The sequence below is a fragment of the Paramisgurnus dabryanus genome, chromosome 2 (assembly GCF_030506205.2).
Source record: "Paramisgurnus dabryanus chromosome 2, PD_genome_1.1, whole genome shotgun sequence".
In the NCBI taxonomy this organism is placed as follows: domain Eukaryota; kingdom Metazoa; phylum Chordata; class Actinopteri; order Cypriniformes; family Cobitidae; genus Paramisgurnus; species Paramisgurnus dabryanus.
Window position 1 is genome coordinate 48666862 of NC_133338.1, and position 21367 is coordinate 48688228.

At 37.9% G+C, this 21367-nt stretch overlaps 1 protein-coding gene across 2 annotated transcripts in view; it reads left to right on the forward strand.

The window, feature by feature from the left end:
- pmfbp1 (polyamine modulated factor 1 binding protein 1) overlaps positions 1-10153 on the forward strand; it is a 222662-nt gene extending 212509 nt beyond the window's left edge. For both annotated transcript variants that reach the window (XM_073813011.1, XM_065261479.1), the window contains 5 exons: positions 399-566; positions 637-809; positions 1358-1432; positions 1580-1673; positions 9542-10153. In XM_073813011.1, coding sequence (XP_073669112.1) covers positions 399-566; positions 637-809; positions 1358-1432; positions 1580-1673; positions 9542-9544 — 513 coding nt within the window. In that variant the 3' untranslated portion in view covers positions 9545-10153. The remainder of the gene's footprint in view (positions 1-398; positions 567-636; positions 810-1357; positions 1433-1579; positions 1674-9541) is intronic.
- Positions 10154-21367: the final 11214 nt, after the last annotated feature.

Genomic DNA, 21367 nt, shown 5'->3' on the forward strand with positions numbered 1-21367 from the left:
CATGGATGTATGGTTTGTTAGGATAGGACATTTATTTGGCCAGTAGGAATCTGGAATCTAATGGTGCAAAAAATCGAAATATTGAGAAAATCACCTTTAAAGTTGTTCAAATGAAGTCCAAAGCAATGCATATTACTAATGAAAAATACATTTTCGATATATTTATAGTAGAAAATAAAAAAAATGTGATCTTTACTTACAGTACATTCACACGGGGCGAAAGCATTAACGTTTCTCATTTACTTTTATATCCTAATGATTTTTGGCATATAATTGTGACCCATACAATGTATTATTTGCATTTGCTACAAATATGCCCATGTGACGTTTTGTCACATATATAAGAAACAATTAAGAAAATTATCTTGAGTAGTCTTCTCCTCTGTCTCTCCCATCAGGCCCGGGCGTGTGAAGGGCGACTGGCAGAACTGCACACTCAGCTGTCACGCTCACAGCAGTGGGCACAGCAGCAGTTAACAGCCCTGCAGTCCAGAGAAGAGGAGGTCATCATGCTGAAGATGGAGATGGCCTCTCTCAGGGAGAACTACCAAGTCAAAGTAGCTCAGGTCAGCCGGAGTATCACAGCACTGTTGATGCTTCTTCTGTTTGTATATTAACATAACTCTTTTTGTGCAGGTTGAGGCTATGTACTCGCAGATAGATGCTGTCGATCAGAAGTACAACGCAGCTGTGTGTGAGGTGGACATTTTACGGCAGTGTTTGGGTGACGCACGGTGTGACAGCTCTCGTCTTCACAGGGAAAGTGAGCTGGTCGTGAGCAATGTGAACCAGTGGGTAAAGGAGCAAAAGTAAGAGGACATGAGATTCTTTACATTCTTTACAAATGTAAAAACATAAAAACAAATCAGCCAAAAGCACCATGGTATTAGCCTATTTTTTATTACCGTGGCATGCTTTTTTAAACATGTATATCATTTAATTAATATATTTTTGCTTGATTTTTAATAAAAATATCTAAAAATCATTTTAACTTGTTTTAGAGAATGTTTCTTATATATATGTTAAAATAAGTATAATATTAATGCGGATTCATTTGAAAATCTTTCAGTGTTTATTTGAGATAATGACTGGCTCAATGGACTTTCTACATGTATTGCATGGCCATACAGCAGATTGTATCACATGTTATGGGATCCATTATATGTCCGTTATCAAACCAGTACATACATTTCAGAAGTATACTGTAGGAAGTGTCTGAGGTGAAAAAACTTTTGCATCATGATAGAGGCTCTCTTATAATGACTACATCATTATCATTCATCATCATGGCTCATTGTGACAGCAGCTTGCAGCTTCCTCACTGCTGCCCATTATCTCTGCCCCTGCTCCACTCTAGGCACACTAATGAGAAACTGGCACTTCAGATCAAAGACCAGAGCAGGAAGATCATCCACCTGACAGCTGAGAAAGAGTAAGCCTCTGTCCAAAACTCTTTTGGCTCATCTCAGCTTAAAATGTGTACAAACATGGATTTTAGGAAATGGGCATACTAAAATATGAAATGTGCATTTTTGTGAAATGAGATTTGGCTGTAACATTTGTCCTTGTCTGTATGCAGTCACCTTCAGGAGAACGTGAAAGGTCTGCAGGGAGAGATTCGAAGGCTAAAAGCTGAGTTGGATAATGAGAGAATGGAGACAGAAAGACTTAAGGTAACATAGCACATCCGTAAACATGCTCCAGTGCAGCCTCTAAACAAACTCCAGCACAGCCTGTTAACATACTCCAGCACAGCCTGTGAACATAATCCAGCACAGCCTTTAAACATACTCCAGCACAGCCTTTAAACACGCTCCAGCACAGCCTTTAAACACGCTCCAGCACAGCTTGTTAACATACTCCAGCACAGCCTGTAAACATACTCCAGCACAGCCTTTAAACATGCTCCAGCACAGCTTGTTAACATACTCCTGCACAGCCTGTAAACATACTCCAGCACAGCCTTTAAACACGCTCCAGCACAGCCTTTAAACACGCTCCAGCACAGCTTGTTAACATACTCCAGCACAGCCTGTAAACATACTCCAGCACAGCCTTTAAACATACTCCAGCACAGCTTGTTAACATACTCCTGCACAGCCTGTAAACATACTCCAGCACAGCCTGTAAACATACTCCAGCACAGCCTGTAAACCCACTCCAGCGCAGCCTGTAAACACACTCCAGCATAACCTTTAAACACACTCCAGCGCAGCCTGTAAACATACTCCAGCACAGCCTTTAAACATACTCCAGCACAGCTTGTAAAGATACTCCAGAACAACCTGTAAACATACAACAGCACAGCCTGTAAACATACTCCAGGGCAGGCTGTAAACATACTCCAGCACAGCCTGTAAACATACTCCAGCACAGCCTTTAAACATACTCCAGCACAGCTTGTAAACATACTCCAGCACAGCTTGTAAACATACTCCAGCACAGCTTGTAAACATACTCCAGCACAGCTTGTAAACATACTCCAGCACAGCCTGTAAACCTACAACAGCACAGCCTGTAAACATACTCCAGGGCAGGCTGTAAACATACTCCAGGGCAGGCTGTAAACATACTCCAGCACAGCCTGTAAACATACTCCAGCACAGCATTTACACATACTCCAGCACAGCCTGTAAACATACTCCAACACAGCCTGTAAACATACTCCAACACAGCCTGTAAACATACTCCAGCACAGCCTGTAAACATACTCCAGCACAGCCTTTAAACATACTCCAGCACAGCCTGTAAACATACTCCAGCACAGCTTGTAAACATACTCCAGCACAGCCTGTAAACACACTCCAGCACAGCCTGTAAACATACAACAGCACAGCCTGTAAACATACTCCAGGGCAGGTTGTAAACATACTCCAGCACAGCCTTTAAACATACTCCAGCACAGCCTTTAAACATACTCCAGCACAGCTTGTTAACATACTCCAGCACAGCCTGTAAACATACAACAGCACAGCCTGTAAACATACTCCAGGGCAGGCTGTAAACATACTCCAGCACAGCCTGTAAACATACTCCAGGGCAGGCTGTAAACATACTCCAGGGCAGGCTGTAAACATACTCAAGCACAGCCTGTAAACATACTCCAGCACAGCCTGTAAACATACTCCAGCACAGCCTTTACACATACTCCAGCACAGCCTGTAAACATACTCCAGCACAGCCTGTAAACATACTCCAGCACAACTTGTAAACATACTCCAGCACAGCTTGTAAACATACTCCAGCACAGCTTGTAAACATACTCCAGCACAGCCTGTAAACCTACAACAGCACAGACTGTAAACATACTCCAGGGCAGGCTGTAAACATACTCCAGGGCAGGCTGTAAACATACTCAAGCACAGCCTGTAAACATACTCCAGCACAGCCTTTACACATACTCCAGCACAGCCTGTAAACATACTCCAGCACAGCTTCTAAACATACTCCAGCACAGCTTGTAAACATACTCCAGCACAACCTGTAAACATACAACAGCACAGCCTGTAAACATACTCCAGGGCAGGCTGTAAACATACTCCAGCACAGCCTGTAAACATACTCCAGCACAGCCTTTAAACACACTCCAGCACAGCCTGTAAACATACTCCAGCACAGCCTGCAAACATATATTTTAGATATTGAATGTTCTTATTAAATTAGTAATTTGCTCTAAGCTTTTTCCCTTTTTAAATAGTTTTTATACAATATTTTAATTTGTTGGTTTAAGCTCAGGTACCCTATTTATTTCTTATTACTGCTTTAAACATAAATAGCATGGTGCTAAAATGCTCCTTTTGTTTTTTTATTCCACACTTAACCACCTTTGTGACTGAGATACCCATTACGCCCTGTAGTCATCCTTGCATACAGACCTCATATGCAGGCCTTTTATCAAATCACTTGTCCAGCCTGCTCTATCTTGTTCTCTCATAGTTCTTTCTGAATGCGGGTGCTATTACGTATCTCTCTCCGTCTCTTTTCATTATTTTTCTCTTTTCCTCCATGTCTCCTATTCTCTGTTATCCTATACTTTCATGCATAGCATCAGCCAGTCCGTCTTTGTTGTGATTAGATTGGTATTTCTATCAGATGCAGAGAAAAGGTGTCCAATAACCAGAGCCCAGGTCTGTGTCACCATTAGCCATCTCATTCTGGAGTGTCTGTTCCCTCGCTGTGGAGATGATCCCGCTCTGTAGGTAAAGGCTTATCTTCTGTAATAGGGTCTGAGCTGATTCACACTTGTGAAATTTGAAAGGAAAAGTTTAGAGGTGATTGGAGAACTTTGGTATGGTGGAGGCCCAAGGGTTGGACCTGCCGGTCTGAACCCAATCATTCAGGCAGTGTTGACCTTATTGATGATTCTGTACAGCCTGGTTGAATCCATTGTCATCCCAGTTTGTTCTCAAGGTCCAGAAGCTGCTCCACATGGCACCTTATTTCATTATTAATTACAGAGTAAGAGTAGAAGAGACAGTGACCTGTTCAAGGACTGACAGCTCTGAGTTATGCTACTTCTGAAGTTTTAGAGAGAAAGAAGTTAGACTGACACCAAGATTTTGCTTTACAGTAGGGACCATGTCTCTTGAGTGATAATGCAAGAAGCATTGTGGCATCTTTAAAATTATTTTTTTTAAGCAGGGGATTGCGGGGCACAACCTTACACTTTTTGGTTTTGGCTCAATCATTCAAAAAATATTTGAGTTTGATTAATTATATTTTTTATATATTTAATAAATAAGCAACACACACATCTTTTGCTACAAATTAACATTTGAAGTTTGTTTTTATTACTTACCATTCTTGGACAATTACACCAAATGGACAGAAGTAAATGTTACAACTTACCCCATAGGTGGGGTTAATTGTAACAGGCAGGGGGTTAGTTGTAACACTTGCTAAAAATTAAGTTTGCAGGCAAATATTTCAATACTATTTTGTCTATATACTTGAAGTGGATATTGTTTATATATCTGTCTATAATAGACGGGTATCCACACTGTATTCATTCATCCAGCCCTTTTCTAACAATAGTTCAATTATACATGGATACAAATGTCTAAATATGTGAGAAAAAGCAGCACAATTATGACAAATTTTTTTTTTTATATTTGACCCAGTCTGTAATAACCATACTACAGTTTCAAAATCAAATTCTGAGATAATGAGCATCAAAGTCTGATTTTAGCCATTCATGTCATTATGATTTCAATCTTTGACGTGACCTTATTCAATCAATATTAAAGATATGAACAAAAATACATTTGAAACACGATTTTTGATAAGACAGGCACATTTATTTTGTTGGCAGCCAGCAATCATTCGTGTGTAGCCTATTTAAAACAACGGCAAGAATTACACTCATGTTAGCGGTTTTCATATCGTAAGTGCTGAGGGATTAGTTGTAACACAGCGTTACAATTAACCCCGCAGGGTAAAAATATTTTCAAGCCCACCAAAAAAGTTGGCAAGAGCTGCAGACATATTTCAAAACAATGCTATGTTTTAATCAACAAGACACTGATTAATATGACATAACATTGGTTTTGGTATCTTACACACCCAACTTAGAAACCAATAAAAACATATGATGAAAAAAATTACTTACATGCCGCCAAAACACTCGTTCATCAATAAGTCTCTGGAAAAACATTATACCTTTCCAATTATTTGCAGGAGATCATCTTTTGACAGTGTGAAACAAATACCGGAAAAACAAAATGCTCAACCTTGTGCAACAATGTAAACAGTCCGTGTTACAACTAACCCCACATTAGTTTTTGCCCCACACACCCCTATTTATCAACATTTACACTAATGCTGATTTAAACCATAATGCACACTTTTTTTTGGCAAGATGCTAAAACAAGTAGAAGACAAACACGCTTCCAGCTTATTTCCTCAGACTGGATGACTAAAATGTTCACACATATTCCAGACTTTAAAAGGAAACACAAATAAATAGATGGCAGATAGATACCAGCTCTGCTCACGCAGGCTTGTGGTTTATTTATGATGTACAGGTCTCATTTTGCCTGGATGAAAAACCCTGCTTTCATTAAGAAGAGTCATTACTAAATCTCTTATAGCAGGTGTAATGTTACAAATCTGCTGAGACCTCACAAACAACCTGATTCAGATGAGTATACAGTATATATTGATGGGTTTCCCAGGATAGGCAGATGAGTTAGGGGAGTGTGTAATGGTAGTTTCAGCTATTAGTATCTTCGCTTGATTTTTGTGATAAATAACTTACAAGTCGCTCCATCAAAAATGCATGGCTGAGTTTATACCACTCTGAAGGAGGGTAAATATGTTTTACAGCTGGCCTCGATGAAGACCTTTGAGATGTTCATCGATGTGCTACAGCCACTTTTTTAACAAATGTATACATTTTGAATAGACTAAACCTTGCTATTCATTAGCAATTTCACTTTCGGTTCGCTCGCGACGTCCCCAGATTGATGGAAAGCCTGGCATGTTTATTTGGATATCAGGGAATGAAATATTCATATTGTACGCTTTCCCAAGCAGAAGTTATCTGGGTGCAGCGTAAATGGTACTTGGGATCAGATTTTCACAGCAGATTGCAGTTATTAAAGAGAAAAAGAGGAGGGGGTTGAGGAAGCTGCCATCTTCTGAGGAGGCAATCTATTTCTTTTCACGCAGACTTGGAGCCGATGCATAGCCTCTTAATGCACTGGAGCAAAAGTGCTTTGGTCCGCAACCTTTCACGCCATCCTCTTCCTTTTATATGATTGAATACTTAATAACTTTGACTTTGCTTTGAAAGCCTGCGCCACGGGGCCTGTTCACCCGCCTCACGGTGAGCTGGCGTACCTGAGTGTTTGTCTGCTGCTAACTGCCCTCATTACCGCCTGTCTGTCAGCCTTTTTTTTTACCCCCGCCTCATCCGGTGCCGTTCGCGTCTCACGTCATTCTTTTCTGTTCATTTGACTTTTAACGAAGGGCTAAATCTATAACACCATAAGTGCTGCGCTTTGTAGGCTCTCGATTCTCTTGAACCCCTTGCCTGGCCGTAACCGTCTGTCTTTCCTCCGTCCCCTGGCACGCGGAGAGCTCATTAGCACACGGAGTGCTCGCGGCCCTTGCCGAATGTGACCCTGCCTAATTGTGCAGCAGGTTCAATTGCTCGCCCCGCGTGATGCGGTGATTGCTTATTTGTTCTCTGCAGGGCTTCTCTCGCACATTAAAATGATTGACTCATTTCATTCGGGGCACATTTCCCGAGCTTTATTTGATAAGCTCATTCCCCGGGTAGCTACATCCATCTTATTCTCATGCTCAAAAGTTATAATGTTCACCGCTGCGGATTATTATTATTCATGCGGCTGATTGTTTCTCCCGCTAATTATCTGTGTTTGAATAATTTTAGCATGCGCGAGCCTGCCTATCCTTCTGGAATTAAGCGGAGAGAAAGGTCTTGCATTAGACATGCCGTCGAAGTCGCCAACAAGCCCATTGTACATGCTAAGCTGTCCGACACAGGCAGCGAGGCGTTCGGGGAATACAAGGTTATGCGATTTTCTTTTTACTAAAGGGTGAAATTTACATGCGGCCGCCGAGACAAAAATGATACTTATTTGGTTAATAAGCTGGATTTGTTTTCCACGGAGAGCTCAAGTGCGCAGTAAAACCCTGATGAACTGCTCAGAAGAGAGCGTGCTCATTATACTGCTGAACTTGCTATAGATATCACTGGCCCTTGACCTGTCTTCTTCCATGCAACAGTGATCAGATCTTCAATGCGTTCAGAGCTGAAGAGTTAGTCAGTGCAGCAAAGCACAAAGAGACAAATGCTGCTGTTATAGAATATAAATTAAGGGGAACTCATGTTATGGATAAAACAAAGAACGGTGCCTGTTTTTTGTCTCTTGGCATTGTTTTTATAGTGATTCAATTTGCTCTGTCACTTTTCTCATTGTTAATTGTGTAAATTTCTGTTAATTGTGGCATTGATTCAACAAGGTGCTGCAAGCATTTTTTAGAAATGTGGCCCGTATTGATAGGATAGCCTCTTGCAGTTGATGGAGATTTGTGGGATGCACATCCAGGCCACGAAGCTCCCGTTCCACCACATACCAAAGATGCTCTATTGGATTGAGATCTGGTGACTGTGGGGGCCATTTTAATACAGTGAACTCATTGTCATGTTCAAGAAACCAATTTGAAATGATTCGAGCTTTGTGACATGGTGCATTATCCTGCTGGAAGTAACCATCAGAGGATGGGTACATGGTGGTCATAAAGGGATGGACATGGTCAGAAACAATGTTCAGGTAGACCCTGGCATTTAAACGATGCCCAGTAGGCACTAAGGAGCCTAAAGTGTGCAAAGAAAACATCCCCCACACCATTACACCACCAGCCTGCACAGTGGTAACAAGGCATGATGGATCCATGTTCTCATTCTGTTTAAGTCAAATTCTGACTCTACCATCTGAATGTCTCAACAGAAATCGAGACTCATCAGACCAGGCAACATTTTTCCAGTCTTCAACTGTCCAATTTTCAACTGTGGTACCCGGTGGGGTCTTCTGGTGTTGTAGCCCATCCGCCTCAAGGTTGTGCGTGTTGTGGCTTCACAAATGCTTTGCTGCATACCTCGGTTGTAACGAGTGGTTATTTCAGTCAAAGTTGCTCTTCTATCAGCTTGAATTAGTCGGCCCATTCTCCTCTGACCTCTAGCATCAACAAGGCATTTTTGCACACAGGACTGCCGCATACTGGATGTTTTTCCCTTTTCACACCATTCTTCGTAAACCCTAGAAATGCTTGTGCGTGAAAATTCCAGTAACTGAGCAGATTGTGAAATACTCAGACTGGCCCGTTTGGCACCAACAACCATGCCACGCTCAAAATTGCTTAAATCACATTTCTTTCCCATTCTGACATTCAGTTTGGAATTCAGGAGATTGTCTTGACCAGGATCACACCCCTAAATGCATTGAAGCAACTGCCATGTGATTGGTTGATTAGATAATTGCATTAATGAGAAATTGAACAGGTGTCTGTCTGTGGTGTATATGTGGTATGTATATATATATCTGTCTGTCTGTCTTACTATCTATCTGTGGTGTCTATCTGTCTGTGTATCTGTGGTGTGTATCAATATGTCTGTCTGCCTGTCTATACCTGTGGCATATATCTATCTGTGGTATCTGTCTGTCCGTCTACCTGTTGTATCTATCTATCTTTCTGTCTATTTATGGATTTGTGGTATCTTTCAATATGTCTGTCTGTCAATCCATCGATCTGTGGTATCTGTCTGTCCACCAAAGAAGATCTAAAAAAAAAAGCATTTAGCATCATGTTTGCAGAGGACAATTTTTTATTTCTTTTTCTAATACACTGAAGTTTATAGTTTCTAATTGTGACCTAAATGTCCAAATGCTTTATAGGGCCAGTGTATCTGCATACATGGCCAATATATGTTTAATGATTGTTTAGTTAATAGTATAAGCCAGTATGTGTGGTCTGGCTGTTGTAAATATAAATGGCATGTTGTTTGTGTCCACAGTGAACAGAAGCTGAGAAAACAGAAAGCTTTCTGACCACCTGTGTGCCTGAATTTCCCCCTGACTGCCTCAGAAGACTTTGGAGAAAAGTAACATGAACATGCACTACTTTAGATGCTTTGTGTGCTCAACAAAAGTTTTTTCCTATGTTATACCTCATTTTTGCCACCTGTATGCCACTGTCACCACTTAAATCTGTTTTTTAGATATGCGTCACATTTAAATTTGCGTTTATTCATAGGGACTTACAGTGCAGCCAATCTATATACTTTTTATGAAAATGTCTGTTCCCTGGGGACAATATTGTATATTTAGATTTGTTAGCATATAGTTATTTGGTCATTTATAATGATAATATTTTATGAAATGTGTCCTGTTATATACAGATGACTTTAAATATTGTCAAAATTTTCAGTGCCGCGTCTGCTTATAATGGTTCAATCATATAAAATGTCTTGTATGAATGATTGCCCAATATATAACCAAAAATTACATTAAACACAATGAAAAGATCGGGTATCACATCCAGTGATTTGCTGCAAGTAATAGGCTTTTAAATTATTAATGTAATTCCTTATGCACTTTGTCATCATGTATTTCCCCTGAACATCAATCAGTCAATAAATGTGACAAACGTTTCTTTTTGTTGATCCGTTTCTAACGTATGAAAGTTATGCATTGGGCAGATGCTTTTATCCAAAGCGACTTACAGTGGATTTAAGTCTAGAATCGAATGATGAGATAATGAACATCAAAGTTTGATTTCAATCTTTGATATGACCTTACTCGGATATTAAGGTTATATTTGCACAGAATATACTTAGCATCATGTAGAAAACAGTAAATCACCTGAATATTCACAGACTGGGTCGCAATTGTAATGCATAAACGCTCTCATATGCATGAGTTTAAATGTGGGCAGCGAGTAAAAGAGCTGGTTGGAAGTGTTTTTAGTCAATGTGAATTGGAAAACCAACAATCTAAGTGACAAGCAGCAAGAGAGGCTTAATTCTTCCCATACGGGATGAGCAGGACACCTCTTTCTGCTTGGGCAAAATCAATAGGCAACATTCTATCTAGCTCAGCAGTCAATAAGCGACACTTAAGGTGTCTGCAGAAACTAAAGGAAGCCAATAATTGTTATTAATACCCTGGATTTCCCCAAGCACTGCGTTTAGGGCGGCTGTAACAGACTTCCCACACACTGCCTCTGCCCTGCAGCTACACAGCTTTAATCACATGCAAAACAAGCTCGTGATTATACAATAATGAGGACGGATTGTGAACAACGGCATTAATAATGCTTGGGTTATATGCATTTGTGCAGCACTGTTGATGATAACACAACTGATTTTCATGCTTGTCTGTGGGTGGGTTGTGTTAACAGGAATGCGATGATGGAACTTTAAACATGCAAAAATCAGCAGTAGTTATTTAGGAATAGTCTTGGTGGATCAATCTCATCTAGTTTCAAAGTTTACAACATTATTGTATCTCCACCACATAACTGTAGCTAATGTATTATGTAATTTTAAAATTCAGGATTTTATATAGGCTATTATTTAGTAGCTTTAATGAATTTTAATAATTTGTGACCCATGCTGGCAAATTAATTCGGAATGAGCAAATTTCTAAAATTTGTTATTGTTTTTTTGACATTTTCTACTCAAAAAAACTTAAAATATAATGTATGATTTGTTGGAATCTGACAAAAAAAATGACAGAGCTGCATGTTTTTGAACTTGATAGAGTCAAAGATTTTTATAGGTTCAAAAACTAAATCACTGCATCCGTACCTTAAAATCACTGGTAAAACTAATAGATTTAGCACAAACAAAGTCAAAAACAATATGTATATGTAAAAATATGTATACATAAAAACCTTACTTTCTTTCTTTTATTGTTTGAATGACATTGAGACAGACAGCTTTAAGATCTGCTGTAATGCAAGGATATAATATAATGTTATACATCAGATATTCCCCAACGGTTAACCAAACATTCACTCACAGGGGACATTTCACAAGACTTTTTTAAGACGTCAAATAAATCTTTGGTGTCCCCAGAGTACATATGTGAAGTTTTACCTCAAAATATCATATAGATAATTTATTATAACATGTTAAAATCGCCACTTTGTAGGTGTGAGCAAAAATGTGCCGTTTTGGGTGTGTCCTTTTAAATGCAAACAAGTTGATCTCCGCACTAAGTGGCAGTGCTGTGGTTGGATAGTGCAGATTAAGGGGTGGTATTATCCCCTTCTGACATCACAAGGGGTGCCAAATTTCAATGACCTATTTATTCACATGCTTGCAGAGAATGGTTTAACAGGGTTAGTTACAGGGTTGATCTTTTTTACATTTTCTAGGGTTGATAAAAGCACTGGGGACCCAATTATAGCATTTCAACAACAACACAGATTTTCATGCTATGTCCACTTTAAGACATAACAGATTATATCTGCGTGAATTCTTGTCAGAACATTTATTTTTAAAACTGTAATTCTGTGTATTTATATATGGTGGTCGCACGCTCACGCATATGTGTCAGTCCAAACGAGGAAGATAATTTTTGAGTCTTGTCACTCTTAATAACTCTTTTAACATCAAACAAGTCCTGCACTTTATTTTCTAATTCCTGCATGTTCTAAAACCGAAAACAAAATATCAGACGCTCATGGACACACATCTTTGTATTAGATTAAGCATTTAGGATGGTACACCTCTCAGAAAATGTACAAAGAAAGATCATATTAGATGTTTAATGACTATTTAGAGCATTGGGATCGCTTGACGAGGGCTTAATGTACTTATATTTTTATGAAAACCTACATTTTGACCAAAATCAATATTTATACTTTCTTTCAACTGTAGCTCAGAATTAGACAGTGCGCATTATGACTGATTTTGCCAGCACAGGTCACATACTTTTTAACTGAAATGACAAATAAGACAAACAACAAAAAACAATAAAAATGCTTCAAAATAGAGCCTTTCACACATCGGGAACCTTTTCATAGTACCCAAACTATTTGTGGGACTACCAGCTTTTTAGCGTATTGGCACAACAGGGACTGGGGACGATTTTAGGCCTCATTTATAAAATGCTGCGTAAAAAACATCTTATGATCATTTATCATAAATGCGTACGTGTGATTTATAAAATGAATGTATGCACAGAAAACGCAGACTGCAAAAAAATGATTTTCAAGAAAACATTTTCTTAGTATTTTTGTCTTGTTTTCAGTACAAATATCAAAAAATTCTTAAATTAAGATGCTTTTTCTTGAACAATATCAAATTTAAGTGATTTTGTGCATAAAACAAGCAAAAAAAATCTGCCAATGGGGTAAGCAAATTTTTGAATTTAGTGTTTAAGAAAAATTTTCAAGCTTTTTTTGCTTAGCCCATTGGCAGATTGTTTTGCTTGTTTTATGCACAAAATCACTTAAATTTGATATTTGTGGTCTAAAAACTAGACTTATTTTCTTGGGTCGTTTTGTTCATCAAGAAAAAGCATCTTAATTTAAGAATTTTTAGATATTTTTCCTGAAAATAAGACAAAAATACTAAGATTTTTTTTCTTGAAAATCATTTTTTCCAGTGCATGTACCACTTTCTTTCAGATGTGAAATCTACACTGCAAAAAATTATTTTCAAGAAAACATTTTCTTAGTATTTTTGTCTTGTTTTCAGTAAAAATCTAAAAATTCTTAAATTAAGATGGTGTTTCTTGATGAACAAAACGACCCAAGAAAATAAGTTTATTTTTTAGACCAAAAATATCAAATTTAAGTGATTTTGTGCATAAAACAAGCAAAAAAATCTGCCAATGGGGTAAGCAAATTTTTCTTGAATTTAGTGTTTTAAGAACAATTTTCAAGATTTTTTGCTTACCCCATTGGCAGATTGTTTTGCTTGTTTTATGCACTTAAAACTAGACTTATTTTCTTGGGTCGTTTTGCTCATCAAGAAAAAGCATCTTATTTTAAGAATTTTTAGATATTTTTACTGAAAACAAGACAAAAATACTAAGACATTTTTTTCTTGAAAATATTTTTTTGCAGTGTATAAATCGCAAATGATCTTGAACTTGTGCGCAGCTGAGCAGTTTCAGATAGAGCAATGTTTATACTATTTTCGAGCAGCAAGAATGGCAATATTTCAAAAACCTGCAGCAATCGGACAAGCAAAAGTGCATACGTCTGCTCAGACCCGGACGCAAAGCACTTTTCACGTCAAAGACAGTTTTTATAAATATGGATTACGCCGTGGATTTTTGCGTATGTACACTTTACGATCAAATCTGTGCGTATGCACGCTTTATAAATGAGGCCACAGGACTGCACTTTTCAGGTACTAAATTAGCTCCTACTCTGGAGTAGGGTCTAACCGGTACAACGCAAACTATTTCTGACGACTGTTTTTTGGTATGCCATACAAAAAATTTGCAGCTGCGTTTTTTAAAAGCGTATATACATTTTATACTTACTTTATGAACATCTTATAAAACATAAATGTACACATACGTATTTGTTCTTTTCTCAGCCTCCATTATTGAACTCATACATAACGGCCCTTTAGTTCCTATTTTCTATTTATTGCTTTTCTCATTATAGGCACTGACAATTACACAACATGATCCCTGCTTCTGTAGTCACCCCCAAATCTCAAAAAGCACCAGAGGTGATCTGTCCTAAAGCCCACTGTAAAATGAACAGACCTTCAGATCCAAAGCATCTTGGAGCTCATCTGTGAGGTGAGATTTTACTAAGCCACCAGTTCGCAGTCACAGTGACACCAGGGCCATTATAATTCCCATCCTCATCACCAAGACCTTCAGCTGAAATCTCTTGTAAAGATGACTGCTGCCACTGCCATTCAGAAAGAGGATTTTAAAATGTCAGCCAATATCAGAGATTTTCTTCATTAAAGTGAGTGAGGGGTTTTATCCCAAAGACCCTTATGAGAGGGGAAGAGTTGTATAACAGTCTCTCTGTGTGACGTAATACAGTTAGAGAACGCAACCAAAAACATCACTTTTACCAATTTATATTTAAAATGAATCCCTACCCACACAGCGTAATGCCCTCTTACCCACAAATAAACTTCCTCATGCTGTATTGAAGTGTTGTTAATGCACATCTCCTACACTTTCATTTGAACATTCTGGATTAATGACATCTCTATAATATTATAGCATCTGCCTCCAGCACATTACATACAGAGACAAAAGCATTTTTCACAGTGCACTGCACCGCTTTAAAATGTGGTGCTTTGCTTTATATTTAGTTTATGTATTTTTATTTTCTTTAGTGCAATGCATTTAAAATTGAATGTAGTGACCTTGTGTTGTTCAAAACTATTCTCATAACCCACTGTCTTCTACATTAAAGAGCTTGACTGACTGACTTTAACATTTTGTACTATGTGACCTATTATGGTCCCCTTGTGGCATCATGTTCATTATGTCCTGCAAAATGAAGAAAACAAACACTGTCTGTGACAGAATAATGTCCTTTGCTTCTAGCAGATCATCAATCAATCTAATCAAAGAGTATTAGCTCACCTGTCTGCTTGATGGACAGCTGAGTAAATGTCTCCTGGCTGTGTTGAATAATTCAATTGTGGGATGTTTGTGTGTTTATGTGCTCATGTGATCAGAACTAATAGTGTTACAGTGGATATGTTTTTCAAGTTTTTGAGATAAATGTGGATTTTTTTCGAGTTTTGGAGATAAAATATTCAATCGTTTTGCATCTTTGAGTTGGAATCTGAATCATCTTGAGTCTTTAAAGGGCTAAATATTGAATCGACTTGGGTCTTTGAGGTGGAATATTAAATTGTCTAGAGTCTTTAAGGTGGAATCTTAATCACCTTGAGTCTTTGAGGTGGAATCTTAATCGTCTTAAGTCTTTGAGCTGGAATCTTAATCATCTTAAGTCTTTGAGCTGGAATCTTAATCATCTCAAGTCGTTAAGGCGAAATATTGAATCGGCTTGGGTCTTTGAGGCGTAATATAAAATCGTCTTGCGTATTTGAGGTAGAATCTGAATCGTCTTGGGTCTTTGAGGCGTAATATTAACTCTTTCCCCGCCATTGACGAGATATCTCGTCAATTAAGAGAAAACGCTTCCCCGCCAATGACGAGATTTTCCGTCTTTCCGCAATACCGCTATTATCCAACTTTTTAAAACCGGAAGTATTGCCCTATGGCAAGCTGCTGCATGTCCGTGTCTGTTTTAAAGATCGCTCTGAATGGGATCTCTATGAAAAGTCCGTCACAAAAATGGAATTATTTTTGCTTTTTGCTCAAAATATGGTGTTTTTGCAAAAACCTACCCATATTCAAAAGCTGATTGCAAAAGAACCACTAAAGGTAGGATGAAACGGCTTTTTTTGTTTGAAAGCAGAGGGTCTGTTCTTTCATTTGGTTTATTTATTTAAAGAAGAACATTTTCTGGAAGGCATTAAACTTTGGTGAGAATAATGAAAAACGCTGGCGCTGGCTGGCAACTTTTTTTAAAAACGCTGGCGGTGAAAGAGTTAAATCGTCTTGAGGTGGAATCTTAATCATCTTGAGTCTTTGAGGTGGAATCTGTATTCTTCTTGAGTCTTTGAGGTGGAATCTTAATCGTCTTGAGTCTTTGAGGTGGAATCTTAATCGTCTTGAGTATTTGAGGTAGAATCTGAATCGTCTTGAGTCTTTGAGGTGGAATCTTAATCGTCTTGAGTCCTTGAGGTGGAATCTTTATCGCCTTGAGTCTTTGAGGTGGAATCTGTATTCTTCTTGAGTCTTTGAGGTGGAATCTTAATCGTCTTGAGTCTTTGAGGTGGAATCTTAATCGTCTTGAGTATTTGAGGTAGAATCTGAATCGTCTTGAGTCTTTGAGGTGGAATCTTAATCGTCTTGAGTCCTTGAGGTGGAATCTTTATCGCCTTGAGTTTTTGAGGTGGAATCTGTATTCTTCTTGAGTCTTTGAGGTGGAATCTTAATCGTCTTGAGTCTTTGAGATGGAATCTTAATCGTCTTGAGTCTTTGAGGTAGAATCTGAATTGTCTTGAGTCTTTGAGGTGGAATCTTAATCGTCTTGAGTCTTTGAGGTAGAATCTGAATTGTCTTGAGTCTTTGAGGTGGAATCTTAATCGTCTTGAGTATTTGAGGTAGAATCTGAATCGTATTGAGTCTTTTAGGTGGAATCTTTATCGCCTTGAGTCTTTGAGGTGGAATCTTAATTCTTGAGTCTCTGAGGTGGAATCTGTATGCTTCTTGAGTCTTTGAGGTGGAATCTTAATCGTCTTGAGTCTTTGAGGTGGAATCTTAATCGTCTTGAGTATTTGAGGTAGAATCTGAATCATATTGAGTCTTTGAGGTGGAATCTTAATCGTCTTGAGCCTTTGAGGTGGAATCTTAATTCTTCTTGAGTCTTTGAGGTGGAATCTTAATCGTCTTGAGTCTTTGAGGTGGAATCTTAATCGTCTTGAGTATTTGAGGTTAAATCTGAATCATCTCGAGTCTTTGAGGTGGAATCTTAATCGTCTTGAGTATTTGAGGTAGAATCTGAATCATCTTGAGTCTTTGAGGTGAAATCTGAATCATCTTGAGTCTTTGAGGTGGAATCTTAATTCTTCTTGAGTCTTTGAGGTGGAATCTTAATCGTCTTGAGTCTTTGAGGTGGAATCTTAATCGTCTTGAGTATTTGAAGTAGAATCTGAATCGTCTTGACTCTTTGAGGTGGAATCTTAATCGTCTCGAGTCTTTGAGGTGGAATCTTAATCGTCTTGAGTATTTGAGGTAGAATCTTAATTTTTCTTGAGTCTTTGAGGTGGAATCTTAATCGTCTTAAGTCTTTGAGGTGGATTTTTAATCGTCTTGAGGATTTGATGTAGAATCTGAATCGTCTTGAGTCTTTGAGGTGAAATCTGAATCATCTTGAGTTTTTGAGATGGATTCTAAATCTTCTTGAGTCTTTGAGGTGATATCTGAATCGTTTTGAGTCTTTGAGGTGGAATCTGAATCGTTTGAGTCTTTGAGGTGAAATATGAATCTTCTTAAATCTTTGAGGTGGAATTTAAATCATCTCGGTCTTTGAGGTAAAATCTGAATCGTCTTGAGGTCTTTAAGTTGAACTCTTAATCTTCTCGAGTCTTTGAGCTGGAATCTGAATCATCTTGAGTCTATGATGTGGAATTTGAATCGTCTCCAGTCTTTGAGGTGGACTCTTAATCGAGTCTTTGAGGTGGAATCTGAATCATCTTGAGTCTTTGAGGTGAAATCTGAATTGTCTTTTATGTAGAATCTGAATCGTAAATCTTTAAGTCAGTTCAACTGTGACTCGAGCTTGTAATTCAGTTTTCTCTAACTTTATATGTAATAACGCTAAGTTACTTATTTCTCAATGCTACACTTTTACTAATAATTATGTTCAAATATTGAATCGTAACACACCAGAGTTTATTAACAAGTGTAAAAGGAATACAGCATCTAAAATGACTGGTTTGAATATAATTGCACACTTTATAAATGCAGAATGAAAATAAATTTTTGGTTGACACTGCCGTCGGTGTGTGAATGTGTGAGTGAATGGGTGAATGTGAGGCAATATGTAAAGCACTTTGGATGGCCATTGGTCCATAAAATCTTTATGTGTGTTATTCGAAAAAATGCAAACTGAACCTTTAATCATTTTTAAGTTTGCCAGCTTAGAATTACAAGATTCTATCTGACATTTTTGTCAAAATATAGTAATTCACATATTTTCATGTGACAACTTATTTACATTATGTGATGTTTTTTCAAGTTGTGTACATTTTAGGACTTAAATAATATACAAATGGAATGTAAAAACTTTAAAGCTCAATTTCTCAGAACTACTCAGAATGCAGATAGAACCATATCATTCTAAAGCAGCGAGCATTGAGCTTACATCCTAAAATGACATAATCGTTGTTGAGTTAGTCTCTCCAAAAATGTATATATTATTCATTACTAGTTACTCATTTCAAAAGTAATATTATTAGTTATTACTCCTGGCCAACAGTAATTAGTTACACTACTAGTTCCTTTAATTTTCCATGACACCCAAAAAAATGGGTAATTAGATCATTTTTGCAGTCTGTGAATCCATGAAATTTACAGATAAATGGAAAGTCGGTTATACTGATGAACTTGTAACTAGCCATATTTTGGATGAACTTGTAACTAGCCATATTTTGGATGGTCACTGAGGTAAAACTTTACTTGAAGGGGTGTGGATAAGACTGACATGACACCTTAATAATCATGACATGCCACATGAAGGAGATTTTATGCACGTTTATGACAACAATCATTAAGGGCCTTATCTTGCACCCAGCGCAATTGACTTTGTCAGTGACGCATGTATCATTCATATTTTGCACCGGCGCACAGCGGGTTTTTCCCTCCACAGACGCACGTCGGTAAACTAGGGAATGAACTTGCGCTCCCTGGGCGGTTCAGCGCAAAAAAGGAGGCGTGTTCCGGCGCAAACCATCCCTGATGCTATTTTGCAGTTTCAAAAAACAATTGCGCCACTGACCAAAAAAAACTAGTCTAAAGTCAGTGGCGCGTTGTTCATTATGCTATTTTAAGGGCGCATGCTTGACCATAATGTATAGCGTGCACAACGCGCATACACTTTGCATCTAATCTACACAGATGCAACAGTTATTTTTGCAAATCATAAATTGTTACAATAAAAAATATTAACACATGAGATAAGGGAAATCATTGTGGTGAGCATTGTGGTGATAGTTTTTATTTATTTTGTGTGGCTGCATTAAAAAATTCTCTTGCAAATAACGATTAAAATATTTTCATAAGTTTGTTGTGTGGCTGTATTACGTTTATTTTATGTAAATAATTATTAAAATGTTTTCCTAAGAAACCTTAATGTATCTGAACTTGATTAGTAAGAGTACTTTGGGGTTGGACTGCTTGCATTTCTTGGCTTTCAGCGGTGAGGGTGGACGCAGCGATGTCCTCTGATGGCGTCAGGTCCTGCGTAGAGGCAGATCCACCTCTCGTTACACGGCGTGCCCGATTTATGCTGGCAAGCTTGGGATTCCCCCGTCTCCTGACATCATTGTAGCGCTTGCGGCGCAACGTCCTGGGGATGCCAGCTGATGAGACAATTGTGGCTATTTCCTCCTACGCCTGTTTAACCAACGCTGATTTGGGCAGGTTTCTCCCATCCCCATACAAAACAACTTCTCTGTCTTTGACTGCTCTTACAAGAACGTCGGTCTTCTCAGCTGTGAACCGCTCCTGGGGCCTCATTTATAAAAGTGCGACGTAGGAATTGTCCTACATTTCATCTAAGACCATTTCTGAAATGATCGTAAGTGTGATTCAGAGAAAAGGAGCTTACGCACAAAAAAACGTGCGTACGCCTCTTTTCCAGATGTGCGGTTTATAAATCACAAATTATCTTAAAATTGTGCGCAGCTGAATGCTCTTAGAACTCCGCCTTGACTGCTACAATGGCGAGTGGTAAGAAAACATATTTGTTTGCTTAAGTTTTTAATATTTCTAAATTCTAACATCGAAACTTTATTGACTTCACTCAAGTTAAGGCGATTATTAGTAGATCTTTCAATTCACGGGTTTCATTTAAATATAGTTTTACACGTAGGCTAAACGTAATATTTGTGTCTTTAAAGTTTTGTTTCAGTTTGCCATGCCTCCTGCGCGGCGGTGTTAAAATAAGATATTTTCGACTTTAAAATTCAAAGATCGTATCTTAAACTGTCGGAATATATTCCATATGGATTAATCTGGATTTACAGATGTTTAACATTAAAATCGATGCATGGGAATAATTTATATTAATTTTTGAAATACCCATCACTCTTAAATGTCGCATGTCCCTCATTGTAGGATACATCGAGGCTTCACAATTTAGTTTCTTTCACGTCGTTTTAATCATTAAATTCGATCGGTTTTACTTTCATTCAATAAAGCACATGTTCTGTAACATTTACATGTGCATTAAACACGCGAAACAATTTTTCTATATTTTTAAATATTTTTTGAAAAGATGACGAACTAGAAAATCGTTTTCTGAACATATAGCTTGGGCGCCATCTTTTTGCATCAGAATAGGCTTACATTTTAAAATATCAAAATAGGCCAACATATTTTGTGTTAAAATATATTCTAAAACCTGGTTAAATTATTTTGGAGTAGCCTAGTAGGCCTTCTCCACAGTTCATTCTTGTTCATTTTCTGTGTGCATCATTGTTACATGTTTTACGTTTCTATTCTGAATAAACAAACAGCTCAGTTTACATGCTTCGTCCATGTTGCATTAGTTCATTAAGATAATTCTGAACAGATTTCTGTAATTCAAACAACTCCGAATTGTATTTGAGAACATCACGGCGCATAGGCGATTGTCGGTAATGTGTCGATCGGGCCGGGCTCAGACACAACGTGCAGGAGCTTCGGTTATGGTTTTTGTGCCCGATCTAAGCTCTAATACAGATGATGTTGATGCTGTAAAAGTTTCGAATATGTATTTATTTTTATCAAACATATTCAACACTTTTTTACATTAGCCAGGGGATGAAAGAGAAAAAGAATTAAACAAAAACATGGAAATGCTGACATACATTAATACATTTAGCAGCTTTCTTGTTTATCAGATTATTAATAGATTTTAGGTAGCCTATTTCTTAACTTCTAATAGAAAAATACGGAATAATGGTTTATAATCACCATATTTACATTTATTTATAATAAACGTTGCAAACAAAAGTAACACATTAAACAAATAATATTTCTTATGTAATAAGATATCATAAGAA